This window comes from Aulostomus chinensis, chromosome 23, assembly GCF_037954235.1.
Source record: "Aulostomus chinensis isolate RoL2024-O1b breed Wild chromosome 23, RoL_Achi_v1.0, whole genome shotgun sequence".
NCBI lineage: Eukaryota > Metazoa > Chordata > Actinopteri > Syngnathiformes > Aulostomidae > Aulostomus > Aulostomus chinensis.
The window spans coordinates 8,695,619-8,722,763 of NC_141342.1; the positions used below are offsets into that span (position 1 = coordinate 8,695,619).

A 27,145-nucleotide genomic window follows, 5' to 3' on the forward strand; every position below is an offset into this window, starting at 1 on the left:
AATACATTTTAAATATCTGCAGCTGATCATTAATGCTGTTGATGAATCCAGTGTGACCCTAATAAAACAGCCTAGCATTATTTTCCTATTAGATGAGTCCCTAACCCCCACACAGCTGACATTGTGTGTTGAATTCAGTCAGGGGGTAGCTGAGTGCTGTTACCCGTGGTCAAAGCATGAGAATACATTTACAGGAGCATTTAACATTGTTGGACAACATTATGGTTACCTCTGGATTTGACTATTTGGGTTACTTTAATTACACATATCGGCGCAGTGTGGTTAGCAGTGTCGCCTCACAGCAAGAAGGTTCCAGGTTCCAGTCCTGGCTCCATCACAGGATCTTTCTGTGTGGAGTCTGCATGTTCTCCCTGTTCCTGTGTGGGTTCTCTCTGGTACTCCAGCTTCCTCCCACAGTCCAAAGACATCAAGAGAGGACGAGACTGATTGATACTCTAAATTGACCGTAGGTGTGACTGTGAGTGTGAATGGTTGTCTGTCTCTGTGTGTTGGTCCTGTGATGGACTGGTGACCTGTCCAGGGTGAACCCCGCCTCTCGCCTGAAAGTTGCTGGGATAGGCTCCAGCCCCCCGTGACCCTTAACAGGATTAGTAGAAGAAAATGGATGGATTGATAATTACACAAATTTACAAAGTACCTGACTAACGCAAAATAATGACCCATAACTATTGAAGTCAGAATGTGTGGAAATGTCATACACTATGTATTTTTGCAGAGGCTTTTGTCCCAAGGGAAGTAAAAAGGCACATTTTGTCAGAAGAACCAGCTGTTCAGGTTGCTAAGCTTCAAGTCAATGTCAAGAAGCTGAGGTGAGGTGACTATGCTCATTTGAGTGATCGCAAAGAACAGCAGCAACAGTAAGATCATCTCATAGTGACTCTGTGTAACTGTGAATTTTTAAGCTCTTATATAATTTACCCTTCAAAAAAGTAAGACTGTGAGTTTTTATAAAAATGGTGGAATCTGGACCGGTACGTGGATCACCACCAGCATTCCAATATACGATCTGTGAATAACATCATTCCTGGCACCTGATTCTGATATTTCTGATCCAATTTCCCACCTTTACTCTGCAGCTACAGCTGGAACCCTTCAATAAACCCAGTCAGAAGAACAGTGAAAAGCCTTGATTCTGCTTAAATACTCCTTGAGTGAATCTTCCTGTTCTTATTCAATGGCTATTAATTCGTCTATTTCTGCAATGACTGCATCTACAGTTGTGTTTATTCTACTGGGGTTGATGTTCGTTACTTCCAGTGAAGCCATTTTCTTCTACTGCGGTGAAAACTCATTTTTCAGAAAGTAGACCACTGTTAGAGGAAGTTTCAATTCAGTCTACTTCCACCCTTGATATGAATAAATATGAATATCATTTATCACATACAAATTTCAAATAGATTTCCTTCGTAGTCAAATAAGAAAGAAAAAGAGCAAATTATTATATTTGGGCACCTGAAAACAGTCGAGTTCCTTGAAAATTGCTTTTTAAAATTCTGTCTGAACATTGCTGTAGACAGATGTGATGACAAACCACAGCACAGCTGAACATAAAGCATCAGTGGGAAAGCCTGCCACTGGTCCTATTGCAATATGAACTGTTGCTAGCAACAAGGGACACAGTAAGGAACAGTCTGTCCAAGCAACTGAATAAATTAACACAAATGACTTTATTTCCAAACAGACACTGTTCCCTTCAGTTAAACTTTCAACTCAACAGCACAGCCAAGACACATGTATATATGGCAATATTACAAAAAAAACATTTTGCATGCAGTTTAGTCAGAAAAAGACTACATGAATCTTTAATGTTACAAGCGGTTTGTATGTTATGTCTATGGTTAGCAGTAGATTTGAACTTATCTTTATGATGAACAGAACAGCAATGCTGATGAATGATTTTTCAGGGTGAAAAATAAATATATTTTGTGACTAATAGCATAAGATTTAACACAAGCAAACTCCCGTACCTTTTTAAACTGCATCCGTAGATGTGCATGCAGGGTTCCTGAGAATGCTGTGTCTCTTCCCCACACAGTGACCTGTAATATGAGTGTGGAGCCCGGATAGCAACCAGATCCAACAGGTGTATTGTGATGCCCTTTTGCATTGTGTTAGGCTGTGGATGTCAGTGACAGGAAGAGAAAAAAAAGCAAGCATTAATTTGGGCAGTAAAATGGTCAAAGCAGTGCAATCATTTCTAATCTGGAGGCAGGGATATGTTAAACCGACCTGCATGCATCAGAAAAATTTGAGTGATTGTATTAACTTTTGAAAACAGGAACAAGCAGAAATGCTAGAAGAGAAAACCAATATTAGACCAATTTGTCAAAAACAAAAATACACCCAAATATGGGCACGTTTTCTTTGTCACAATCAAAGACCAGTATCTGAGGAAGAAGCATGGTTTAGCCCAACCCCAGCTGTTAGCATGAAAGTTAGCCACACCGATGCTAAGGAAGTGGGATTCATTGTTTACAGATCGTAGCATGGACTAAAAGTGAAACAGGTAGCCACATCCCTCCCGACAAAATCCTTTCCAGCGATGCTGTAATGAGATAATACGCTCAACGGCAGTTATGTGTGACCTCTCCAGGAAGTTACGAGGGGATATAAAAGGTACATACAGGCTTGGAATGCAAGTATATCGATATGCACGTTCGCTAAAGCTAGTATGCTAACTTAAACTTGTTTAATAGACATTTAGGGACGTGACGAATTTACATATCTTAGTGCTCGTAATATAAAATCACTGAAGGCGCTTAATTGTTGAAGCCTTAGTTTTGCAGGGAGTTTTCACCACTAACACCTGTTGTTTTGTTTCTCTGAAAGCTGCCAGGTGAAACATGGACTTCCTCACACTGTTTGCTATCTACGTCGCCGTGGTGCTGACGTGCATCCTCCTAATCTGCAGATACTCAGGACAACAGCAAACCCCTTTAAATACCCTCTTAAATTGTATAGCAAATGTAAGTAAAGGGTAGCTTCTTAGCCGTACTACTACGAATTGACGCTGGACGGCGCTGTCGGACTACTTTTTTTCAAGTGCGATGTAAACACGTCGAAGTTTTTTCCTTCCCAGGTAGCTGCACCATTCACGCCGAAATGGCTCACAGAGCTTTCACAGCGGACCTTGCACAGGCTGTTTCATCAGAGGTACTGCACACAAGTGGAAAATAATCTTAAAAATGAAGAATTTATTGTAGCTCCATCCTCAGTTTCTGACATTTGCTTCTCATTTTAGGAGCAACATGTTCATCTATATGCATATCCTACTGGAGGCCGCTGTGTATGCAGAGTTTACATATGAGGTTTTTGGCTACTGCAGGGAGATGGACACCACCCTGACCAGCCTGGCTGTGCCTTACATTCTGCTGGCTGTGAAGTCCTTTTTCTTCTACCTCTGCATCTGCAGAGATCCAGGTAAATATCCAGCCAGTATGTTGGCTGCAAAATATGTGATAACTAGGGCCGACAAAAACCGGACTAGTTACTCAAAGAAAAAATGACACCAAACAAAATATGCAATTAATTGTGCCTTTGCCCCTTGACCCCATGTGAGTGGCAGCGTCACACCTCGCCTGCGTCTAATCTCCAAAATTAAAAGATGATGACTGTATTCAACAACCTCATCAAATAATGATGGACAGTAAATATTTGGCCTGTGTTTTTGCTTACAGGGGTGGTCATTATTAACCCCGAAAAAGTCAAAAATATGTTCTGAATGATGTAAAATAAAAAGGATTCCCACCTCACGATTACATCAGTTCATTTATTCACACATTTGCCAAAAGCAATTTCATTTGAAATATTTTTAATGCTTGTTACTGTCATATATATATAATGTGTGTGTATGTATATACGTGTGTGTATACATACGCAGTTATTTTGATTAATGCCAAGGCATCCCATTATTTGCATAACATTCGTTAACTGTCATTAGCCCAAGTTGAATTATGAGCGGATAGTTTTTTTTTCCCCTCGTGTTGCAAGAATATGCCTTAAATTTGAATGGAATGGCACGTTCTCCTTCCTTCACCAAATGTGATAAGTAACTTAATTTGGTTTCCCTGGAGGATATAAACATGTTTGGGGTTTACAGCATCCCCCAGGGTATCGTAACAGGTGAGGTAAAAATACCCACAATTTGTGAATGCCAAATACAGCCCTCATTCACCCCAGATCTTTTGACTGCGTTACTCTACGGACCACATTCACACTTGAATACACAAAATGCTACATTTTGAGATGGTTTGGCATCTTCACCCCTGCTACATTTGCTACGAATCCTAAATTTCCTTAAAGGTATTACATTCATCTTAATAAATCTTAACATAGATGGCTTTATAACAGGCTGTAAGGCACCTGATATTCACATTGATGGTGGGTAAAATAGGGAACTTAGGATAGTGTGTTACAAGAAAAGAACGAGCTGGCCTTTATAAACATGCTTGTCTTGTTGTATTTATGTCTGGTAGGATTAGTATGTACAAATAATGTATTTCTTGACACACTGACAGGCACGATCACAAAGGTGAAAGTCTCCGCTGGCCAGCTACATGTTTATCCGTACGAGAGGAAGCTGTTTCACCCTGGAATTTCTTGTCCTACCTGCCAGCTTATCAAACCAGCACGCTCCAAACACTGTAGTGAGTACTTTGTTGTATATTCCTGCTTCACCAGTAACTCTCCTCCTTCTGGGTATACTACCTGTAGTTGCCTCCTCCAAGTTTACCAAAGGTTGTACTGAATCGTATCATTGCTGAACAAACTTCTATGCTCCCTCTGGCTTTGTCCACACATAAGTGGATTATTCCAACACCTTATCAAAAGCAAAAATGCATTTGACCTCAAGTAGTGCTCGCTGTACCGATGATCTTTTATTTCAGGGGTCTGCAACAGGTGTGTTCAGCGTTTTGACCACCACTGTGTCTGGGTGAACAACTGTATCGGCGCTCAGAATACGCGTTACTTCCTGCTGTACCTGTTCAGCCTGTGCGCCATGGCAGGTGACATTGCTCTTCTGACAGGAGACATGCTGCTTCATGTTACGCTGCGCTCAGGCCTTCTCGGGGCCAGTTATATTGATGAGTATGAGCAGCAGCAGCAAGCTGGGCCTCTGTTTGTTATACAGGTGAGACGTAAAAACAAATGCTGCTCTCATTGGACATTTTACCAGTCAAACTAAAAAGCTGGTATCTTTTTAAAAAAAAATGCATCTCAGATGTTTTTTTTCTTTCTCCAGCATCTGTTCCTGACCTTCCCCCGCATCATTTTCATGCTGGGCTTTCTGGTCTTCGTCTTCTTCTTGCTGGCTGGTTACGCCTTGTTCCATTCCTTCCTGGCTCTAGTCAACCAGACCTCCAACGAGTGGTACAAAAGTCAAGGTTATACCTGTCAGCACTGCCAGCCAACAGCAACTGCCAACCAACTCAGCAGCACAGCACCAGACCACTTTAAAAGATATTACTACAGCAGAGGGATACTCCGAAATCTGGGAGAAATTTTCTTCCCTCTGAAACCTGTCCGGAAAAAAGCCAATTAAAAGATACTGTACTGCCTTCTAGGTTATAATGCTGCATTATACTGTCTGTCATCTTGGTATCACAACTATGACAGTATTACTGAGAAAATAAAGTATAGTTCAGTGGTTTCTGAATAAGTGTCCATCCCCCAAGAGCTGTCATGAATTGTTAAAGTCAGTAAACACTGGCTGCTGCCTTCAATGACGTGTTCTTTATAATACTGTATATAGATGCAAAGGCCATACATTTTAAATTTGTTGAATAGTAAGCTAGAATTTAGGGTTTTTTTTGTGTTCCTTAGGATAAGGAGTGTTTTTTTTTTTTGTCAACATAATTGAATTTCACCAGCGATATTAGAAGATAATAGCAAAACTTGAATAGAAGAGCTGTGATGCAAAACAATTTACACAATTACTGCTTTTCCTCTGTCACCATTTGCATTTTTTTTTTTATATAAATAAAAGCTCCTATCGACGCTTGAATGCTTCATGAAAAATTATGGACACTGGTGACCCATTTCAAAATTTCTAACCTCGATATTCTGGTTATATAAGTTTTCTTCTGTGTTCATTCAGCCTATTTTGTAAAGAGTCTAATTTGTTTACGAGCGTACCCATGAAAAAGGACAATCTCATGTAAAAATAAGCTCAAAATCGAAGTCAGATTCAATGGTAATCAATTTTTCATTAATGATTGATAGATTGTGGCCAAATCAACAAACCAGACGATGGGGAGGCCGAAACATTCTCTCTTGATGAAGGTGAAAGCAACAGCAACAGACAGCTCGAAATACTTTTGTGATGGCGAGAGTTTATCTCGGCAACTTTGTCAAGAAAAAAACAAACACATTTCAAACATTTGAAAGGAGATGACAAAACAAAAGGTACCTAAAATATAGCCACCATAGGACGAGACGGTAGACCGGAAATGGGCGGAGCTACTCAAGCTGTTTCTGCCGCTTTAAGCCGGTGCGGAACTAAATGCAGGGCTGATTTAGCGCTCATTGGAAGGTCAGGTTGCCCGTGACTAATTTCAACACTGCTTTTATTCCAGTAAACGGGTTGCATGGGCTTCTGTGCATCGCCTCCAATCTATAGCTGAGCTACGTGCCGCCCTGCGCAACCTTATGACCGCCCTAGCGCTCGTGACTGGGCTCAGGGGAAAGCACTTTTACGGTCCGTCATCAGAGAACGTGTACTCAGTGTGAACTAAAAAGATCGTCGTGGTTCACTTCAAGTTGTCCTCATGTCTGGGTCCAAATGTACACGGCTGAGCGGGACGCTGGTCAAGCAGCTCATGGACTCTGTGGACAGCGTCCTGTTCGACTGCGACGGGGTCATCTGGCGGGGGGACCAGGCCATCCCAGGTGCCCCCAGGGTCATAAACCTGCTCAAAGAAAATGGGAAGAAAGTCTTTTTCGTCACTAACAACAGCACCAAGACGAGGAAGATGTATGCGGATAAAATGACCACGTTGGGCTTCGAGGTCTCTGAAGAGGAAGTGTTCGGGACCGCGTACTGTTCCGCCATGTACCTGAAGACCGTCTGCAAGCTAGAGGGCAAAGTGTACCTGATAGGGAGCAACGCAATGAAACAGGAGCTGGAGGCGGTGGGGATCCAGCAGATCGGGGTGGGACCCGACCACATCTTTGGAAAGCAGACCGATTGGGCCAACGTGCCCCTGGATCCAGATGTGAAGGCGGTGGTCGTGGGTTTTGATGAACATTTCAGCTACATGAAGCTGAACAGAGCCTTGCAATACCTGACCCAGTCGGACTGTCTGTTTGTGGGAACCAACAGGGACACCAGGCTGCCTCTGGAGGGAGGCAGAGCCGTCCCAGGTAGGGATCACTCTCTGAACTCGGATCAGTTTTGCCTGGTGAAATTCAAAGCCCCGTGTCTGACGTTACACAACACAAGTGGCCATTCATTTGTTCAAGTTAATAGCTGTATCAGTAGAAATAATCCAACACAAGTTGGCATTTTACATTCAGGCCTGGAGACATGACCCGAGGAGCTTGTATCTGTGAAAAATTATATCTTGTACTTTCAAAACTATGAATATGTTTCATTCTTGAAAGCGTGACTGCTTGAATGCATAAAATAATACAGATTGCAAACTGCCAAGTCTGTTTACTGGATAAAAAATATAAAGGTCCCCCTTCAGATATATATAAAAAAAAATCCACTTTGAAGAATAATTTTTTATTTCTTTCATCACGAAAAAGCTGCCATCCATTAAGTCCACAAAACATCAAGTTGCCCTTTAACCGTCCAAAATGTATTCACAGATTATTGTGACTGTGGAATTTAGAGGAATTTAATTCTGTAATCTCAGGAAGGTTTCCAAGCATTGTTTGTCCAGCAAAGGTCGCCTTAAATTACGACATCCACTCCTCCTCGCAGGTACCGGCTGTCTGCTGCAAGCGGTTGAGACAGCAGCCCAGCGCCAGGCTGAGACGGTGGGCAAGCCCAACCATTTCATGTTCAACTGTGTGGCCTCGCAGTTTGGCGTGGACCGGGACCGTTGCCTGATGGTGGGTGACCGCCTTGACACAGACATCATGCTGGGTTCGAATTGTGGCCTGAAGACCCTCCTCACCCTGACTGGTGTCAGTACTGTGGCAGACGCTGAAGCCCACCTGAGGAGCGGCTGTGTGGAGAGGCAGGGGATGGTGCCAGATTATTACGTGGAGAGCATCGCAGACCTGCTTCCAGCTCTGCAGGGATGAGGCGTTAGCCGAGACCCTCTCATGCCTGGGCCCGTCGTCCTTGAGTGCTTTTCCGAGAAATAAGTCATCTCACAAGGGCACAACCAAGCATCAGAAGCTATGGTTTTACAAAGACATTTTAACACACATTTTAGCTTTGCTATTGAATTATTATTTAAACCTGATGTAAGGTGTTATTTGAAACATTGAAAACTAGCCAGAAGCTCATACTTCACACTCCAGACCATTAGGGGGCGGCATATTACCTGGAAGCTGATGTCTTGTGACTCGTGTCTTAAGAAACAAGAACCAAAACTGGAGGCACTTTTTCACACTTGAAGCGTCCCCATCTTAGTGTGTTTTGACCACAGGAATGGGGAACGATTTTAGTTGCGTGGGCCTCCTTTGATTGATTTTTTTGTAGCTCCTAGCTAAGGCTTTTACTTTACCAGTACAACAGAAGCCATGAGTGACAGAAGTGAACTGATGCAGCTTGGGTAACTGCCATTGTTAAAAAGTCGTGCAAATATCAGCAGCTCACTCATAGACAGCGGCATTGTGAAATATCCTTCTCACATTCTGCTGCTTAAGTCACTCGGCTTTCCTTCTGATGGAAACGCCAACTTCCTTAGTATGGGTTTAATTTTATGTTCCAGCGCTCCCCTATGCCACAGTGGTAGCAGAATATAGTGGTGTAGGAATGAATCCTAAAACCCAGAAGTAAGTATTGTTGAGTTGCTTTGTCTCAAAGTCAGTGGATTTTTAATGTTTTTTGGGGGAGGTTAAATGCGTGACTGAGGTTAGTGGTTTGTACAATTGGAAGCGGCATGGCGCTAGTTGTGATGATGACGTCATGCGTCCTCTGTGTAGTTTGACACCTCCAAACATTTAAATTCACGTTTCAAAAAAATGAAGTGGAACGTGAGGACTATCCTGCTAAATAAACTGTCAATTTTAAAGTTTGGTTTGCCGCAAAGTTTAGTTTCAGCTGTAATCCAAAATCCAATGTAGAAATCCCGTTTACGTTTGGTGGAGGGAGGCCGCGGCGATGCTTATGTCTAAGCTGGCCTGCAAAAATTTGTCATCGACAAAGGCCCCCTTTAAAAGCAGCCAACACGAGTTTACTCATTAGGGTTGTTCGGTTGATCCTTTAATTGAAACAGGACACAAAGGTTAGTTTTACAGGGTGTACGGAGGCTCCATGTGGACCTCGGTGTTGTGATGCTGCAGTTTTGTCCATACTCAGGTTCTGGATTATTACCTCCCCTCTTGTAGATGCAGTCATGTTGTGCATGTGTGCTAGAAAGTAAGTAGTGTGTATATATATGTGTGTATATATATATATATATATATATACACACACACACACACTACATGCTGAGCGATCCATATACATTTACAACAGTCCAGTCCAGTTTCTAGAGGTGGGCTACTTCATGCTAAAGGGACTTGCTCTTGTCTCTTGATGTATAAAGTGATATTACAAGTCAGGACTCACCAGGTTCCAGCTTGGTTTAAATGTAAAGAAATAGCACCTTTTTAATTTTCAGTGTTTCAGCATAAAAGTGTTAATATTTTGGGGGGGGGGGGGGTTGCACCTTGAAGGCCTTTATCTTGTTTGTGATGCAATCTCCCCTTAAGTAACTAAAAGTCAAACTAGAGGGAAATGGGTAAAAAAAAGAGTCAGCAGTTTTGTAATGTGTGTTCAGGTTTACAGCTCTGTTTCTAAAATGATCAAATAAATTACAGGCCAAAACTTGGGCTGTCAAGAACTGAACTGGTGCCACTTGATTTCTTAAGTTTTGTTTTTCTCTCAAAAAGGTGCTGTGATGCCCACAATTCTCTCGTTTTTACAGTTGATTTTTCCTGACTTGTTTTTAACGACAGTAATCCTTCTCACTTGCAGAGTCACTGTAAGCAGTGTGCTCAATAAAGCTTGACTTAACTCACTCCGCTGATCTCTTGATTTAAATGTATCTTAACGTGCTCCCTCGAAGTCACCTTGGGCTTTCATCATGCAGCGGTATATCACCTCTCACCCGATGAAGGACTTTCCAAGCTGTGCCTGTCTCACCTCTTTGTCCATTGTTTGGCCCAGGATAGGTGTGTGTGTGTGTGTGTGTGTGTGTGTGTGTGTGTGTGTGTGTGTTATGGGGAAGAAGGCCAAATGAAAAGTGGATAATGGCTGATGGGCAGCTGTCATATTAATCAGATAACACTGCTTTAAAAAGAGGAAATTCCAGAAAGGCAATACTTTGACTTTGCCAAGTTTCAGCTGTGGGTGAAGCGGGTGGCTGTATTGGGAGGGCAACATAGACGAGCTGAGGAGAGGGAGGGGGAGGTCTGCAGGGACAAAGAGAAGTCAGGCAGGTGTATTGGGTCTCAGTTCGCGCTGGTCATGAGCACGGCTCCATGCCGGTAGCAGCGTAACGGGAGCAGACCGAGTGAGGAGTCGTCAAGGGACACAGGATGGTGAGGTGTTGGGCACATTCAGAGAGCGGTTTGGAGGAAGCTGCATGCACGGTAAGCAGATGGATTTTAGTTCACGAAAGGGCATTTAGGGTCATAGCATGAGGCTGTTTTAAGCTTAAATTGATCTGGATAGGACTTGCAGATATTGTAGCCAAAATTATGTATTACATAAAAGCAGTTCAAGTCCCATATTGTTTAAATTGCTGGTTCTTCTGCGTGGTAACATCCTTCCAGGATGGGGGTCCACCTGCATCCCCCCATTTTCCACACAAGGCATTCTGGCTCAGCCTCTCAGCTTCTCTGCTCATCATCATCATCGCCCTGGGCCTGACAGGACACCTCAGGCTGTCACAGACTTACTCACAGGTAACTTCCATCCAGCTGAGTAGACCCCCCCCCCCTCCCCAATTTCTATTATCCTGATCAACACACTTGTCTGTGTTAGTCTTTACAGACAGTCCGCATCACTGTTCCAGACCACACTGGACTTCTTGTCAACCAGTCAGCTGTTGTGGACCAGCAGAACAATCTAGTGACTTTTTCTGTGACCACACCAACAAATCAAACATCCACGGTGGTCTTTGATGTCAAACATGTATGTCCACACAAGTCTTTGTTCCTGATGCAGCTGAAGGAATAATCAAGTAAATCTGTGGATTGTGAAGGGGGGAAAATGCGTGACCGTCTGCTGTCCTGTTACACAGGGGTTGATATGTTACAAACCAGTCAGTGAAGAGAGCTGCTTTCTCCGAACCATGGAGACATCCGACTACAAGAACGTGCAGTCCCTCCTTCATGCATCGACACTTGAGGTAATAGGTGCTGACAGAGGTTTCATCTATGTATTCAGGAAATGTAGGACCAGGACGCTGAGACTACCCTTTCTGGTTCCGTTGTTTGTAAAGGTAGAGCGGCACCCGTGTCAACCAGCATTTCTTGCAGTGGGTTCTGACAGAAGCGCTAATGAGCCAGAGACAGCAGCCTCTCATAGGTTTTGCATGTCTTCCCGGACACTCTGTTCAGGGAGACGGGTGAAGCGTACAGGGTCTGGAAGAGCCTTACAGTCTCCCTCTCTATTCCCTCCACGGCTGAATTCCTCAGCACATCTGATCCCCGCAGCCCCTTCTGCGCGCCCAGGATCTTCTTACAGGACGCAGTGAGCCTGAGCCTTGGAATGGGCACAATGGCCACTCTGTATGAGGGCTTTTAAGACTCCTCTGTCAGACTGAAATACTGCCTGATCCATTGGTTAGTTTCGAGATTTTTGGGTCTGCTTGATGGCAAATTTACGGACAAAAGTGGATTTCTGATATTGACGTACTCGCGGACGGTTAAGGTCAAGAATGAGCTCGACCCTCGATGAAGATTTGTGTGGAATAATCTGGCTCATTTACAATACACAGAGGTGAACAATCATGGCTGTAGTTAAATGGAACCCTGGGATGTGATGCGGAGCTATGAGGTAAACCCAGGTGGGGTTCTCTTTCTCTTCCTTATCATCTTTTGGCCCCTCAATGCATCAAAAGCAGCAATTGAGTTTTATGACCCTGTCTCCTGGTGTCACATGTCTCTTTGAGCTTTAATCTGTGCTGTTTGTGCTCATTTAATGGATGATAGGTGGGTTAGGCCCTTATGAATGCTGAGTGTTTTGTCCCTCTGCGCTACGGCACAATGGTCTTCTTGGTCTGGGATGGTGAAGGAGAACTCACTGACCCATTCAGGCAGAACAGAACTTTAAGTGGATTATTGTAAGAGCCCATCAGAAGGGTTAAGTGCTGCAGTTAAACCCATCCTTTGTAATAAATAAGAGCACAATTCACACACACACACACACCTCATCAATAAATATACTGTGTCAGTCTAATAGCAGGGTAGTTTTCCCATCTGTTGAAGTCTTCATTTTTATTAGTCTTATCTGATTATTAAGATTATTCTTCATGTCCTCTGCAGGGTCAGTTCCAGCTGACTGGGAATGACACCCAGAGGCAGACTGAGTTTCTGGGTGTGCTGGCAGCCAGTCTGGTTGACTTATCCACCCTGGAGGAGCCTCTCCAGGCTCTGTGTCAGGACCGGTCCATCCACTGGACCAGGAGGGCCGAGGGTAAACACCACCAAATCTGTCCTGTAGATAGGACTGCTCCCACAATACACATAAACAAATACCACCAGGGCTGAAGTTGCGTTTATGATCAATTCATCAAAAGTTCCACAGAGACCTGACTAACGGCCAGGAACATGTAAAAAAAAAAAAAAGTCAGCATTTTTAAACGTCTTGTTTTATCTGACCAATTATCCGAATATATTCGGTTGGATAGGGATTGTAGACATTTTTACCAATCAATTTCCTTGACTTTTCCACACCTGAGGGAAAATGTCATGACTGACATTCTCTGAAACATCTGTTTTTAGATGAAAAATGAAAAAAATATTTAAATACTTGAACTACGAATGAAAAAACGAGGTGGTTTGATACGATAAAAATGTGTGTCAAACTAAACGCATAGCAACCAAAAGGGATTTTTCCTAAATGTTAACTGAACCACACATAGTTCAAAATGCAGGTACACAGTATGAGAAGTAAATAACGATTACTATTCAAAATTGGTTTTTATTTTTCATAAACTTTTCCAGACAAAGAAAAGGATATTTTCAAATTCCATGACTCCTCCATATTTTTTATGACCATCTGAAACCTTTTAGATGACTAAGAACTTTTTTTTTGTCTTAAAATTAGCTTACACATCTGTCAGGTTACATCCTTGTCTCAATAACATTTAAGGAAATAGATTGGAGTTTTTTTGTTTAATGGCTTCCCAGAGCTATAGACTGCGCACATCTCTTTGCATGCTGACATTTTGAAATGACATGACAGGTTGCAACCTAACCTATGACATTTAGTGACCTTTCCACTGTTGCAGTCAATGACCAGCTGATTAAACTGCGCACACTAAAAACTCAATCAACACTCTACCTGGGGTGCTGAAGAAATTTAAGTATCACACAGTAAACAGAGACGTTTATCATTTATCAGGGACTGATTCCTGAATTCACATTTTAATGAAAGGAAAAGCTAATGGTTTTAGCAGTGGGTTGATTATGTCTTAAAGTTATAAATGATATTTACCATCTATTTTTCTTTAATTATCGCAAGGAATTAGTTAAATCAGAGTGGGTCGTACCATTTCTTCTGCTTGTCTTACAACAGAACAAGCAGCAGTGTCTGTGCACAGAGGATGAGAACAGGGAGATCTGATGGCGGTTGACAATGTGTTCACCAAGTTGGTGTCTTGTTGTGTTATTTTTTAATGAATCCCTATGGTTTCTGTCTTTTAGGCCCAGGGAAACAGAGACTGGTCTATTTTTGCATCGACATTTGCTTCCCAAGCAACATCTGTGTGTCTGTGTGTTTCTACTACCTGCCAGAGTAACTCTCTTCCTCGCCTCCCAGCCAAAGATCAGGGAAACAAAGTTGTCTTTTTTAGCTCTCTGTCTGTCTTTCTGTCTGTCTGGTTCTCTTTCTCTCTGAGGAACAAACTAAAGCCAGCTTTGACTGTTTCCTTTGTGCCATACAGCCACCAGTAACTAGCGATGCGGTCAACCCTTCCATTCTCCTTCCAAGAGAGAAGAGATGGAGACAAGCTGTCACGGTTATGGCCAAAACCAAATCGTCACTCTCTTCATGTCTAATACCCTCTCTGGTGGCACCATTCAGAGATTACAGAAGAAAGATCCCCTTTTTTGTGCGTTCCTCTAGTTGTATTTCCTGTAACTCACTGCTGAAGTGCAATTATGTATAATTGTTCCTTTTGCAATGTGAGTGTTCTGATCTGTCTAATAAAATGAGTAATTCTGGCCACTTTTCCCCTGAATTAAACTGAAAAGGAAAAGAAAAAGAACTTTGGCACAATAAGGGCTTGTATGAATCCTGTTCTTGACATGATCTAGTTTTCAATGATTATTTCCGTACAACGCGCCTTTATGTCAAAACAAATCTACTCAGGAAAAAATGAATGACTTCCATTGCAAATGATAGCTTATCTGGTGACTCTGAAGAAAGTCTCTCTTTCATACAGGAAATATTGTGTACTGTAAATCAAAAACACTTGCAAAAGATTTCCTCTCGTACACAGAACGAATTGATAAATACTACCACGTACTTTTATAACAATCTCAATTTACTGCTGTAAAAGTGCTAGGACCTTTATTTTTAGTGGGTTTTCACTTCATGTTTACAGCCATAGTATCCTGCACAGTACTGACAGGAAACAACATTGTAGGCATCTTGGAAAACACAACCGAGTTACAATGCAATGTTCAAACACAAGCCCGAACTCTCTCAAGGTGGTGTGTGGAATGAAAATGACTTATACCCGCTGACGCCAACACACCTCCAGCATCTGGGAATTAAGTCCCTTTGCTTTTCTGTCCTTATTTCACCTCTGCGCAGTCTGTCTGCCGTATCTTGTCTCTTCTTTTTTTATCCTCTCCCTCGTCAGCCCAGCACACTGTCATTGAAGGCCAGACACACCACAGCCTTCTGGTGGCCGCTGTACTCCCTCTTGATCTCGCCGGTCTCCACACACCACAAACGGGCCAGGTTGTCTGAGGACGCTACGGGAAAACAAGAGCCACATTATGAAGCTCGCTGCTGAACATTTTTGACCCTGGAACAATCCAAACTAAACCTGTTAATGTCACCAAAGGATGAAACGACACTTGCACAAGGCTCCTACGTATCACAAGCTTTACTGAACTTGAGTTGAAAACATCACTGAAAAGCGTCCTCAGCGTGACACCTGAAGAATCCCCCCCACACACATTTATTTTTTGCATTTGATCCTCTCTTCTTCATGATTGTTCATGTTTTCTTAACAAATATGGATTTTAATGCTTTATTCTTTTGTTCGGTAGTTTGCAATGTTATAGCAATTTAACAACACCAAAGTAAACTTTCTGTTCACTAACTAGCTGACTACTCTACTACTCAAACCTGGGGCTTCTTTTCAGTCGGGATGTTAAGAGTGGAAGATGTTCAAATATACTGAGATTGCTTGTGACCGTCTTACCTGTGACAATATATTGGGAGTCTCCAGAGAAGGCGCAGTCCCACATCCAGCCTCTAGATGTCTCCCCAGGATTGTTGCTCTTGATGCTTAACTCTGTCATCAGGGAGAAGTTGGATGTCCTCCATATCTTGCAGGTCTGATCAGCTGAGCAGGTGGCCAATAGACTGAGTATGATGACAAACAGATAAAGTCAATATGGGTGTCAGCCACAGCATCTGAACTGTCTCGTTAAGTGGGTGCAGCTGCTGAAATGTCCCAAAAGCTGTTGGTTTAACAGTTTCTCTACTCAAGGAGATTTCTTTTGCCAGAATATCCATAAACAAGAGTTGAGGTAAAATGAAATGAACCCAGCCACAAATGCTACTCTCCATCCCTGGCCATCATCATCAATCCTTGATTTGAAAAGGGAGGTGCTCACGTCGAATCAGGGCTGAACTTGCAGCGGAGAGAGTAGCGCTTATGCGCAGGGATCTTAGTCTTGGGAATGAGCTGAGTCACCTCATCTCCAATGCCTCCGGCAAGGTTCCACACATAACAGTTTCCCTGTTAAGGAGGACAAAAGGGCCAAATGAAGTAGCCTTCCTTTTAGCAAAGCTGTTACTAATCAGGTTTGACAGCAGATAAAATTAATAGCTCAAATATTCACCACATGTCCAAAGACAAGATTCATCAGCTTGAATCGGCCCATTGCAGGATATCATTAAAGCTGAACCAAAGGAGTCGCTATAAAATTTCAATCGGCTGTGATAAATATGACGGGGTACTGACCGAGCTGTTGACTGCTGCCATGTAACTGGCATCTGGGTCGATATGAACAGAGTTGACAGAGACCTCGGGCTCGGGAATCAGCTGTTCATTATGATCCGTCTTCAGATCCCAAATGTGGATCACTCCACTCTGGTCTCCAACAATCAGTTCTGCCTGAAAGCATGAATGGCAGGTTTACAGACAACATGCACACTAAATGCTGACTTGAGTTGTACACGATACACAGAGAGACAGTTACACTGCTCAAAACACAATCTGGCATTACTTTAACATACAGTGAAGCGCAGGTGAAAGACAAGCCATGCATACAATACTGTCTTGCTCTCATTGAACAGAAACATTGATCGTCATGTATCTTGAGGTTGCTCTTAGTGTAGTTATGCTCAGGTGTGTGAGGCTGTAGTCTGTGCCCATGCAACTGTATCATGCTGAAGCCAAGCTCGGCCATCCAAGCTAAGCCCAGGAAGCATGCTGTATCTGAATGCTGTACCGAGCGCTTACAGCATCTAAACAATGAGGGAGCAAACGTGCTTGGGCACAGTACAGATGGCTTTGTGTGAGTAAGCCCTTAGCTTTGGTGCAGTCTTGGAAAACACATAAAGCAGTTTTAGGCACTTAAAATGCTCCACTTGAGGACAGATTGAAGAACTGACAATAAATACATCTGAATCTTAACTGATCATTGAGATAATTAGAGTCAATTATTAATTGACCTTTTTTTTTGACAGTGGCAAGAAACACCAAAAAACAGGATTGGAACAAAGTATCAAATACTGCAATACATTATCTGGTTTTGACAAGTCGTTTGTTCATGTGTGCTGGTGATCAATCATGGACATGGTTACAATTGTTTTGGAGATAAACACAGCATTCCAATGTTTACATTCAGCTTTTTTTTTTCTCCACTTAACTAAACTCTTAACTTTGTCGTGTTAACTTTTGATTTCTACGGGAGCCCGTAGGCTGCCAAGCGGTCCATTTCCTGTCTCCTAAAAAAAGACAAGTTATGCCCCAGCTGGTTGCTGCCTCAGAGTGAAATTAATTGCATTCCCTTAAGACACAGAATACACAACCTCATTGATTCAAATGTTTGATCAATCAAATTTCATGGATCAACAAAATTGTCAATAATCGATTATACATCATTCATTTCCATTCATAGTTTCAGTGAGCGTTTGTCTAAAGATAGAGAAGTTTTTGTCCAAATATCCCTTTTGCAAATAATGAAATATCTCAGTGAGATATTGTAAAAGAAAAATAACCAAGAAATAGAGCAGCCTAGAGTACAATTTAACAGTCGCTCAAGAATAACAGGCTGTTCTTAATGTCAATCTCATTAAATCTATTCAAGCAGACACTGAATGTTTCACCTGGTTGGGATGCAAGCACACACAGTTGATTGGTGCGTTGACCTGGAAGATCCTCTGACACTGTAAATTTCTTGACCTGTGAGAAACAACAAGAATTTATCTTGGTGTAATGAAGACAGAACAGTTTTTTTTTGTTACTCGTTAACCAACAGGGGCAGCATGGTGGTGCAGTGGTTAGCACTTTTGCCTCACAGCAAGAAGGTTCCAGGTTCCAGTCCTGGCTCGGGCACGGGATCTTTCTGTGTGAGTCTCCATGTTCTCCCTGTTCCTGTGTGGGTTCTCTCTGGTACTCCAGCTTCCTCCCACAGTCCAAAGACATCAAGAGGGGACGAGGCTGATTGATACTCTAAATTGACTGTAGGTGTGACTGTGAGTGTGAATGGTTGTGTGTCTCTATGTGTTGGCCCTGTGATGGACTGGTGACCTGTCCAGGGTGAACCCCGCCTCACGCTTGAAGGCAGCTGGGATAGGCTCCAGCCCCCCCACGACACTTAACACGATAAGCGGTAGAAAATGGATGGATGGATGGCTAGATAGTCAACCAGCAGGTTTTACTGTACCTCAGGTCCCAGATACGAGCCATGCAATCTTCTCCTCCAGTGTACATCCAGCGTCCATCTTCATGGAAGCCCACAGATGTGATGTTCTTGCTAACGCCATCATAGTTGATCACTGGGTTGGGGTTGTTGGAGTTCAGGTCATACATGCGGATGTGCTGGTAACCTGAAAAGCAGACAAAATTTCTTGTGACATTTTTTAATCTAACATTACAGTTCTGAGTAAAAGGCATAGCATTTTAGATAATGAAGAGTGGGGAGAAAGACTCTTAACACACCAGCAGCTGCGATCATACTTCTGTCTGGTGTAACTTCAAGTGAATTCACTTGCTTGAGAAAAATGTTAAAGCAAAAGCTTTACATTGTGGAACAGCTTTAATAACAGAATTACCATCATTTGAGGAAATGTCCTGATTCATGTTACTGTATGTCCACATGTACATTTAAACACACAGAAGAACACTACATTTAAAGTAACGTTGGAGGTTGTTATGGAGTCTTATAAGCAAAGTGAGGATACAGAGTCCTGGTGCTGGACTGTCCTGGTGCAGATACCGCTGTGGGCCTGCCAGAAGCGGACAGTGTGGTCGTATCCAGCCGTAGCCAGAATAACTGGGTCGCTGCCCACCGTGCCCTGGTTCACATTCATGCTTGGCTGTAGACAGTCACTGCGCAGGGCCAAGTATGTATAACACGACACAGAACTGTAGGAACTAGTCAATACTACCGCAGCTCTCGGACATTCCAAAATCTGCAAGGAAAAACATGTATGTTCATGTTATGTTTATCAGAGGAAATACAGGTATAACAGTCGACCCGTATCAGCTAGCGTTAGCATAGTAGCTTAGGTATGATAAATTCACTTCAGGCATTTAATGTTTACACTTCAATGCAAATGTAACAACATTTTGGGTAAAACCGGACAATACAGTCCTACAGACGGGAACGGACGAATTTTGTTTACCTTGAGTCGATTGTACTGATAGCTCAGTACGTCCGTCAGCGTAATACGTCCCTTAGCAACCCCATACAGCAATGTCACGTTCCGTTTTGATGAGTGCAATGTTGCCACCTACCGACTTGCTTTTAGACTTGCAAGAAAATAGACAAAAGGACGACACATTTCCTTACTTTGATTATAGAATAAAGTGTTAGCTGACGCTGACAGAGGCTTTTATTAATTTATTGTTGATGGCGATATTGAAAAGAATAAGAATTTATAAAAGAACTACTGCTTCGTGTAGGTTTGCAGAGGTTTTTATTAAACCAGGGGTGCCCAAGTTTTTTCTCTTCCAAGGACCAAAACTGAAACATAATGATGTGCCATGTGCAGACATTGTGTTGCACAAGTGCAAAAATATTAGACGGATCCCAAATTTACTTAATTAAATCACATTTAAGTTAGCTGAATGACTACTTGACACTATGTGGTTCAGTAAGTGTTTAACTTGAGCTATCAAGTGTTATATGAGAGATCCTGTTATAGGAGAGACCACCTTTGTTTGATAAATGAAACTTTATTATACATAAGTTAGTTCATTGATAAATACATTAATAATTTAGATTTAATACAGTTTAAATTCTCAAGTTATGCACATTTTGATAAATTATATTAAATACTGGGGAGAAAACAGAGATGCGACCAGAAAACAGAACACTACCAATTAGAATACCATCTGCAATTCGAACTCTTTTTTTAGAAACTGAACATGCTAAACTCCAATAGATTTACTTTCCAGCATTGTGGGTATACGTGCTGATCACACTCGCTGCAGCAGGACAGACATGTGCTGTTTCACCTCCCCTGGGTCAGCTGGTGAGCAGGCCAGGACTGTCCCTCTGACCCTGCTCTTCATCTTAGCAGAGGGGAGGATCTAGAACATCATGCCACATTTATTTTTTAAAGTTGTGTAATATGTGTTTACAGTGGTAAAGAGGGGATATCTGATTTACTGTACCTTAATATGTACTTTGCATCTCTCCAGAAGAAATTTCCACTTCATTGCAATCCGTTCATCATCAGTCAAACTGGTGAACTCTTCTATCTGCAACACAAGTACATGAAATGCTATTTTCAAATTATGTGAAATGACAAAAATTAACTTACTGCTACCAGCAGTGTTGTTTTCATTAATCACTCCCCATATGAGCTACTACCACTGATTGTTATGATTCAGAGAAATCTTTAGAGAAATACTAACAGTGCAGCCAAGTGTCTTCTCAGCCACTGGGCTTCTGAGGGTGCAAGCGTGCAAAGTGCCTGTGTGGTCTGTTAAGTCAACAAGGAGGTCAAAGCTTGTGGTGGCTGAAAATGTTTGATCCCTCCCTGGACAGAGCTGGTTGGAGCAGCTCTGCATGTCCTCCATCACCAGGAACTTACACCTAGAGCTGAGACAGACCAGAGAACACGTTCCAAAGCTTAGAGTAGAACACAACAGCAGGAAGATGCAGCATATCTGCTTGTGTGAACGTACCATCGTGTTGTGATGACTTTTGAAACAGAAGAATCGAGATCAAGCTTGGAGATAAAGCTGTATGTGATGCCAAAGAAAGCATCCGGAGTCTCCCGAGCCTTCCGCTTTAGTTGACTCACAGTGTACACATCCGTGATGGAATCCACTGAATGATCAAGAACACCTCTTTGATTCAGTCTGCAAACTTTTTGCTCATTGATAGTGGGCAGACAAGTGCTTTTGTCATGGGGATAATCTAATAACTCAGAGGTAAAGCCTCAGATGAGGCTGTAATGTTTTCAGTGGTCTGTTTTTGACAGGCTTGAATTTCCCAAAAATTAAAGGAGGGGTGTAATATGGGCCAAGGAAGAACTCATTCAATTTTGTCAAAAATCCATTATACACTTCAAAAATATGCATTCTTTTACATTTTTTTTTCCAAAGTATGCAGTGTCATCATCATCATATGCTATAAGCAAAATGCTTTAAAGCAGAACAAGAAGAAAACTGGATCACTGAGTTATATCACAGTTGCTCTACGGTTCCGCAATTAGAATTTGACATTAATGTGTGTGTATGTATGTATGTATGTATGTATATATATATACATACATACACACACACACACACACACACACACACACACACACACACACACACACACACACACACATACATATACACAGTATAGCTTACCATCTTCTGGCTTTTCATCTTGTTCCAGGGCACCAGATTCAAATGCCTCTTTAGCATATCTGGACAGCAGGCTGGCCTCCCTGGTGTCTGACAGCAAATTATAATTGACTTAGACAACAACAAGGACTGTCTCTCTACATTAACAGCAGGGAGATGGGATTATTCCCACCCTGGCTGGTTGATTCACTTTCATCAAAACACTCTTTCAGCTTTGGTTTTGATTAATTACACAATCTGCTCCTGAGTTTCCATGAGTGTTCCTGTGACTTCCTTACCAGGATTGACAGTGATAATGGTTTTCGAGTTAACAGTTGCGGTCATGCCATTGCGAAAGCTGTCATAGCCAATCTTTGCATCCGCTATGAAGAGCACTTTGAATGGAGAATAAAAGTTAAAACAACAGTGAGTTTTCTTAAACATAAACACAACGTTTCGTCTCAAATATCCTCATTCATGTTGCTTTTCAGTAGAGTATGTTAACAGCACATGACAGGCAGGAATAACAGTTAAATAGATTCATTTTGTGGCTGAGAATGAGTAGCAGCTGTTCACCTACCCGTCCCCGTGGGTATCAGAGTTTGCATGAGCTGAATGGCTTCTCTGTCCCAGCTGTGAGTGAAACAGAGGTCAGGGAGTTGAAAATCAAATACACATGCAGTGCACTGATTTAATACAAAGCTCGATGTCACCAAAGTAAATTGGAGTTAACCAAAAGATGGAATATGGCACAAATACAGCAAAAAGTAATACATCTTTATTCATCTTCTGAATTAAGAACCATGACACACCAGACAAGGGGGAAGGAAGGGACCAAATCATCAAAGAGCTTCACTTCCAGCCTCTGTCCTCTGCGTCCATCTGAAGTGGTGAACTGCTTCGGCTCTCCAATCTGAAAATGTAAACAGCAATCATCTACAGTTTCTATCATAACATCTTCCCCTCCTAAAAAAAAAAAGAAAAAAAAAAGCCATTAATTGCAAGATCTGGCCTCTGTTTGAACTCTGAACCCATTATGGTGCTCCAAGCAAACAGGCCAATCACCACATGACCAAACAGAGAAAATAGACACAATCTAGTTTATTAGGCAATTTCCAAGTTATGTGTCAAATAAATGTAGCAACTTTGATATGATTGAGTCTCAAACTTCTTTTAACCCAATAAATGTTTGCTGAACATCTACGCGTGTGTGCTTATCAAGCACCCACCACAGCCTCAGTGACAGAAGCCATGACTTTTCCACAACTGAATTTACATTGAACCTCTTTTCAAAACCTTTCCCCCTTGTTAATGTTGGCTATTTTACACTATAGTTGAGCTTACAGAGGAGGAAAAATAAACTGGAAAACCACAATTTATTCCAATACGTACATGAAAATGTTGGCAAATACTCTCTGGGTGTATTACAAAATAAACCAAGGTATATTTTACTTGAGTTTCTCTGTGAATTTATGAAATTTCCCTCTTATTTTCTTTATGGATTAAACCTGTCAAAAATCAACAACATCCAAAACATTTTAGTCTGCAATAGTTGGTCAGTTTCTACATGATGACCCTGCAGGTAATTTTACCACTCATTCTTATTCAGAATCCATCCTTCCATCCATCCATTTTCTTCCGCTTATTCCTATCCCAGCGGCTACGGACAGAGGCGGGGTTCACCCTGGACAGGTCACCAGTCCATCACAGGGCCAACACATAGAGACAGACAACCATTCACACTCACAGTCACACCTACAGTCAATTTAGAGTATCAATCAGCCTCGTCCTCTCTTGATGTCTTTGGACTGTGGGAGGAAGCCAGAGTTCCAGATGGAGAACCCATGCAAACACCACACAGAAAGATCCCGTGCCCAAGCTGGGACTCGAACCAGGAACCTTCTTGCTGTGAGGTGACAGGGCTAACCACTGCACCACCATGCCACCTATTCAGAATCCATTGTTTTGATTTTTGAGCACAGTTGTGTTTACATATACTATGAGGCCCACCACGGACAAAGTAACCACAAACAGACTTTCCAGCACACCACTATTCAGTCTCTAGGAACAACTTTGTCCCGGTGTTTTGCTCTAAACAATCTGTCTAACCACTATGGAGAGATGTGTAGATTAGGTGTGGATATCTGATATTCATACACATACACAATTTACTGCGCTGATATTTACTGATATCAATATTTTCTTTATAAAACAAGTTTATTCCATTTTTACTGCAATTTGTCTTGTTTATTTAAAATCATTTTTCATTTTAGTTTCTTGAATTTTTTTCTTTCTTGCAATTTGTATTTTACACATCCAAACTTTTTCATCCTTTTTTTATTTATGTGTTCAAATATGTCTGCTTGTGCAAGGCAAATGTTTTTTTTGTCCATGTTTGTCATTATCTTTACTGGGACAACCACTCCCAGACAAACAAAATTTAACCTGTGTAATCTCTCTATTGCACAATTCAATACCCGCATTTAACAATTAACAAACGCGGGGGGAAGTTTATATGAGATTCTTATTTAATACATCCTGAAAGACACTGTAAACATGATCGATTTATGAAACATTTGTTTATTTTCCTAACCGTTTTATAAAGTCGATAAACCATACAGTTAGGTTTGTTTCCTCATTATCCGTTAATTGCAAACAAAGAAGAGACATGAAAAATATCTGGCCAATATCATCCATCCCCACAACTGTCCCGTAGTGAATAATCTTGCTTCTTTTTATGAGGGCCTGAAATTTTAAAGAGTCTTTACAGATGCCTTGTTGTCCACTGTAGCCACAAAAATGAACGCAGAAAGTCATTCTTGGAAATATAAGTTCCATTCGAACTTCAGATATGGTAGAAGATGGATGGAAGTTGTACAAAACTGTGTAAAACACAGTGTGAAGGTTTACCTACAGCTCTGTGAGTTCACTGGTAACAGCAGGCAAAATGCTGTCAGCGCATTAACAGTAACTATTGAGGAATTCATTTAGTCATTTGTTGTTTTTGTTTGTTGTTCTTTGATCATACTCCAAAATACTGGAAAGTTTAAAAGTCGGCCTTTGGTTAAAATGTTGATGTTGTCACAGTTAATCCTGACAACACATATTTCAGTACAATTGCTCCGGCAGTTAATCTAGGTGTTGATACTTAAGCCTGGAACGAAGTAGCAGACTGAAAAACAAAACATCTCGGCCCTTAAAGCCATTCTAGTGCGGCAAAAATATAACAGGGAATGCTCAACAATGGCTGATGTGTAAAGATTTTAGAGTATCCAAAAGAGAATTCATACTTAACAGTAAAAGCCTGTGGTTTTTAGGTGCCATACCAATTTCACAGCAGCAAGTATATTTATCACGGTGCCATCCAGCGTCTGCCCATTGGCCACTATGTCTCCCAGAGAGTAGAAGTCACTGGAGTCCTTTACTGGCAAGTGGATCAGCGGCACCAACCTGTTGGTGGTGTCCATGTCAGCACACAGATACACCTGAGAATGTGCCTCTGTGACCAGCAGCCTGTAGAAACTGAGACAGCATATACTGTACAAGTTCTATGAATCAGCAAGTCTTGAAGTTTTAAACCCTGTAACATCATAATATACGCAACACAAAATCCTCCCTGACTGTCTAAAAACATTACAGGCTCGCATGTATGTGGTGAACCTATTTGTTACCTTGGTGTTGTGGGACAGAATCTCTCCCCTTTTTCAGGGTCCTTGTTGGTTACCAGAGCATTGTCAATTGTAACTGGAAAAAATTAAAAGTTAATGATAATTTTAGATGAAAACTGTACTTATCATTATCAAAGCTTTAGTATATATATGTATATATGTATATGTATGTCATCCTCACCACAATCTCCAACAGTTAAGCTGTTTGAGAGCCCATTGATGTACCCATCATTTCCCCAGGCTGTCACATTGATAAAGAATTCAGGCGAGTCCCTAATGGTGAAGCCAAAAGTGAATCTGTCCATCCCAGCATCTGAAATAGAAAATATAGTTCGATGTTCCTCTTTTCTCCAGAAGAGGGGGCTGGTGTACAATGTGCTGAGGTACAGTGCAGATAAAGGAATCTGACCAAAAGCAACAGTTTAGGTGAATTCATGTAAAATGGAAGTTGATACGAACTTTTTCTGTCAGGGAAGCTTTTGATATCTGTTTTTCCAATGATGATGCCGACCACCTTCTACAAAAATTCACAAGGATTATGATAGTGTGCAGACTTGTTATAATGGTGGAATTCAAGCGGTTCATCACTTGCCAAATAAAGGAGACAAACAGGCGCTCAAATATCCATAATTCCTGGTTCCACCACTATAAAGTTACAACTACACCAAGGAAATTATTCCTGGCCATATAGCTTTATCTCCAGACAAGAGGCGAGAGATATAAAATTACTGCAATAAGGTGAAAATGTTTTTACTTACAGGATGAGAAAAGTTGGGATGAAGCTCAGAAATTGCGATATAAGTTTGGGCAGCCATTTTTACTGATGACAATTACAGTCCAGTCCAGTTTTGGGACGTTCAATGTACAGACTCTCTATCTAGCTGAGACAGAAAAAAGCAAAAGCAGTTTCCCTATTCTTTCATTTGCAGATACCTAGCTTTGCACCTTTGCTAACAAACCCAGATGATAGTTGATAGTATCTTGTTAGCGTTAGCAACTAGTAAAGTTTAATGTCACAAGAGAGTTCTCTCTGGTTAGCTAGGTCCAACAGTAAACAGCTTACCTAAGTCGGTACTTAAAACATATTCATATTCATTGTTTTAATTCGTTATTTGCATGTGTGTCCTTACCACACTAGTCACTGGATGATATTCGCGGTAAAACCGTTTCATGCCTGCTGCCTTCAGGCAACATAGGAAATGTCAAGACGATTAAGAAGAAATTTCAGTGGTTTGGGTCATTCAAAGTAGGTGAATTTTGTGATTAAAACATACTGCACCGTGTAACGTTACATGCTAACAAACTGTCGAAACAAGTTAAATGGAGACATACTTGATACACATATATATAAAAATAGCTTTCTAAATCTTCATTAAGCCAGTAGCCATAACATTCCTCCACCAAAAACTAACAGTCGCTACATTGAACGTTGCTCCAAGCCATCAAGAAGGTTAGATGCAAAAATATTTCCATATGGTCTTTTGTTAATATTGAGTCAGGAAGTAGCTCAAGTGGTTCATATCCTAAAGACCTAAATTAATACACTGGAGAAAAAAAAAACCAAAAAACAATTTGCAATATTTCGTCAGTTGTATCCCACAATAAAGACTACTGTCAGTGGACAATATCCTATTATTTCACAATACATGCTGTGTTTAACCATGCAGCAATACATTTATTAGACTATTATATTTATGAGAAGCACATGAAGGCAACATGCTTAAAGGTTTAGCTCTACTGTATTTTGCTCTATTTCTTTACACAGCTATATATGAAAGGGCCTATTATCACATCATTAATATTTTTTTCCTCCATAAAAATATCCTTGTAAAAAGAAATAAAATGACCTACAGGCCTACTAATTTA

General features: G+C 41.5%; 5 protein-coding genes across 11 annotated transcripts; 3 read left to right on the forward strand and 2 right to left on the reverse strand.

Annotated features, from left to right (window-relative positions):
* The first annotated feature begins 2,449 nt into the window (after window positions 1–2,449).
* On the forward strand, window positions 2,450–6,021 carry zdhhc4 (zDHHC palmitoyltransferase 4). Of its 2 annotated transcripts, none has more exons than XM_086195219.1 (7): window positions 2,450–2,637; window positions 2,851–2,987; window positions 3,101–3,174; window positions 3,347–3,441; window positions 4,539–4,667; window positions 4,908–5,152; window positions 5,264–6,021. In XM_086195219.1, the coding sequence occupies exons 2-7, from the start codon at window positions 2,865–2,867 to the stop codon at window positions 5,561–5,563; spliced, it is 966 nt and encodes a 321-aa protein (XP_086051345.1). In that variant the 5' UTR covers window positions 2,450–2,637; window positions 2,851–2,864; the 3' UTR covers window positions 5,564–6,021. The 2 variants fall into 2 exon arrangements, with proteins under 2 accessions (XP_086051345.1, XP_086051344.1); XM_086195218.1 differs by having other exon boundaries at window positions 2,452–2,637; window positions 3,263–3,441.
* A 475-nt stretch (window positions 6,022–6,496) lies between these two features.
* On the forward strand, window positions 6,497–10,123 carry pgp (phosphoglycolate phosphatase). The gene is made up of 2 exons (XM_086195122.1): window positions 6,497–7,383; window positions 7,949–10,123. Exons 1-2 carry the CDS (start codon window positions 6,789–6,791, stop codon window positions 8,272–8,274), a joined length of 921 nt encoding a protein of 306 aa, XP_086051248.1. The 5' UTR covers window positions 6,497–6,788; the 3' UTR covers window positions 8,275–10,123.
* A 529-nt stretch (window positions 10,124–10,652) lies between these two features.
* bricd5 (BRICHOS domain containing 5) lies at window positions 10,653–14,573 on the forward strand. Its single transcript, XM_086195923.1, has 6 exons — window positions 10,653–10,776; window positions 10,960–11,091; window positions 11,171–11,320; window positions 11,430–11,537; window positions 12,676–12,826; window positions 14,059–14,573. The coding sequence occupies exons 1-6, from the start codon at window positions 10,723–10,725 to the stop codon at window positions 14,151–14,153; spliced, it is 690 nt and encodes a 229-aa protein (XP_086052049.1). The 5' UTR covers window positions 10,653–10,722; the 3' UTR covers window positions 14,154–14,573.
* mlst8 (MTOR associated protein, LST8 homolog (S. cerevisiae)) lies at window positions 13,325–19,533 on the reverse strand. Its single transcript, XM_086195922.1, has 9 exons — window positions 19,451–19,533; window positions 19,007–19,237; window positions 18,765–18,816; window positions 18,490–18,652; window positions 17,930–18,005; window positions 16,560–16,712; window positions 16,210–16,334; window positions 15,792–15,955; window positions 13,325–15,336 (listed from the first exon to the last, which is right to left on the reverse strand). Exons 2-9 carry the CDS (start codon window positions 19,133–19,135, stop codon window positions 15,218–15,220), a joined length of 981 nt encoding a protein of 326 aa, XP_086052048.1. The 5' UTR covers window positions 19,136–19,237; window positions 19,451–19,533; the 3' UTR covers window positions 13,325–15,217.
* Window positions 19,534–19,836: 303 nt separating this feature from the next.
* meiob (meiosis specific with OB-fold) lies at window positions 19,837–26,521 on the reverse strand. 6 transcript variants are annotated; one of them, XM_086195316.1, is made up of 14 exons: window positions 26,410–26,521; window positions 26,038–26,160; window positions 25,739–25,796; window positions 25,461–25,592; window positions 25,283–25,355; window positions 24,938–25,061; window positions 22,424–22,524; window positions 22,192–22,244; window positions 21,911–22,006; window positions 21,636–21,722; window positions 20,961–21,105; window positions 20,688–20,874; window positions 20,445–20,531; window positions 19,837–20,360 (listed from the first exon to the last, which is right to left on the reverse strand). In XM_086195316.1, the coding sequence occupies exons 2-14, from the start codon at window positions 26,092–26,094 to the stop codon at window positions 20,247–20,249; spliced, it is 1,314 nt and encodes a 437-aa protein (XP_086051442.1). In that variant the 5' UTR covers window positions 26,095–26,160; window positions 26,410–26,521; the 3' UTR covers window positions 19,837–20,246. The 6 variants fall into 6 exon arrangements, with proteins under 6 accessions (XP_086051442.1, XP_086051443.1, XP_086051441.1 ...); XM_086195315.1 differs by lacking the exon at window positions 26,410–26,521 and adding an exon at window positions 26,343–26,406 and having other exon boundaries at window positions 19,839–20,360; window positions 24,938–25,133; window positions 26,038–26,156; XM_086195312.1 differs by having other exon boundaries at window positions 19,840–20,360; window positions 24,938–25,133; window positions 26,410–26,520.
* Window positions 26,522–27,145: the final 624 nt, after the last annotated feature.

Bases quoted from the DNA above. Each gene is read 5' to 3' on its own strand.
- zdhhc4 (XM_086195218.1), top strand. From the start codon at position 2,865: ATGGACTTCCTCACACTGTTTGCTATCTACGTCGCCGTGGTGCTGACG. The intron at 2,988-3,100 runs GTAAGTAAAGGG...TTTCCTTCCCAG, and splicing joins TCTTAAATTGTATAGCAAAT to GTAGCTGCACCATTCACGCC. The intron at 4,668-4,907 runs GTGAGTACTTTG...CTTTTATTTCAG, and splicing joins AGCACGCTCCAAACACTGTA to GGGTCTGCAACAGGTGTGTT.
- pgp (XM_086195122.1), top strand. From the start codon at position 6,789: ATGTCTGGGTCCAAATGTACACGGCTGAGCGGGACGCTGGTCAAGCAG. The intron at 7,384-7,948 runs GTAGGGATCACT...TCCTCCTCGCAG, and splicing joins GGGAGGCAGAGCCGTCCCAG to GTACCGGCTGTCTGCTGCAA.
- bricd5 (XM_086195923.1), top strand. From the start codon at position 10,723: ATGGTGAGGTGTTGGGCACATTCAGAGAGCGGTTTGGAGGAAGCTGCA. The intron at 10,777-10,959 runs GTAAGCAGATGG...ACATCCTTCCAG, and splicing joins TGGAGGAAGCTGCATGCACG to GATGGGGGTCCACCTGCATC. The intron at 11,092-11,170 runs GTAACTTCCATC...TGTCTGTGTTAG, and splicing joins TGTCACAGACTTACTCACAG to TCTTTACAGACAGTCCGCAT.
- mlst8 (XM_086195922.1), bottom strand. From the start codon at position 19,135: ATGAATGTGAACCAGGGCACGGTGGGCAGCGACCCAGTTATTCTGGCT. The intron at 18,817-19,006 runs GTATCCTCACTT...ATTTTTCTCAAG, and splicing joins CAGTCCAGCACCAGGACTCT to CAAGTGAATTCACTTGAAGT. The intron at 16,713-17,929 runs GTGAAACATTCA...TCATGCTTTCAG, and splicing joins TGTGCTTGCATCCCAACCAG to GCAGAACTGATTGTTGGAGA.
- meiob (XM_086195315.1), bottom strand. From the start codon at position 26,094: ATGGCTGCCCAAACTTATATCGCAATTTCTGAGCTTCATCCCAACTTT. The intron at 22,245-22,423 runs GTGTGTCATGGT...TTTCACTCACAG, and splicing joins CCTTCCTTCCCCCTTGTCTG to CTGGGACAGAGAAGCCATTC. The intron at 22,007-22,191 runs GTAGGTGAACAG...CTCCATTCAAAG, and splicing joins TCTGATACCCACGGGGACGG to TGCTCTTCATAGCGGATGCA.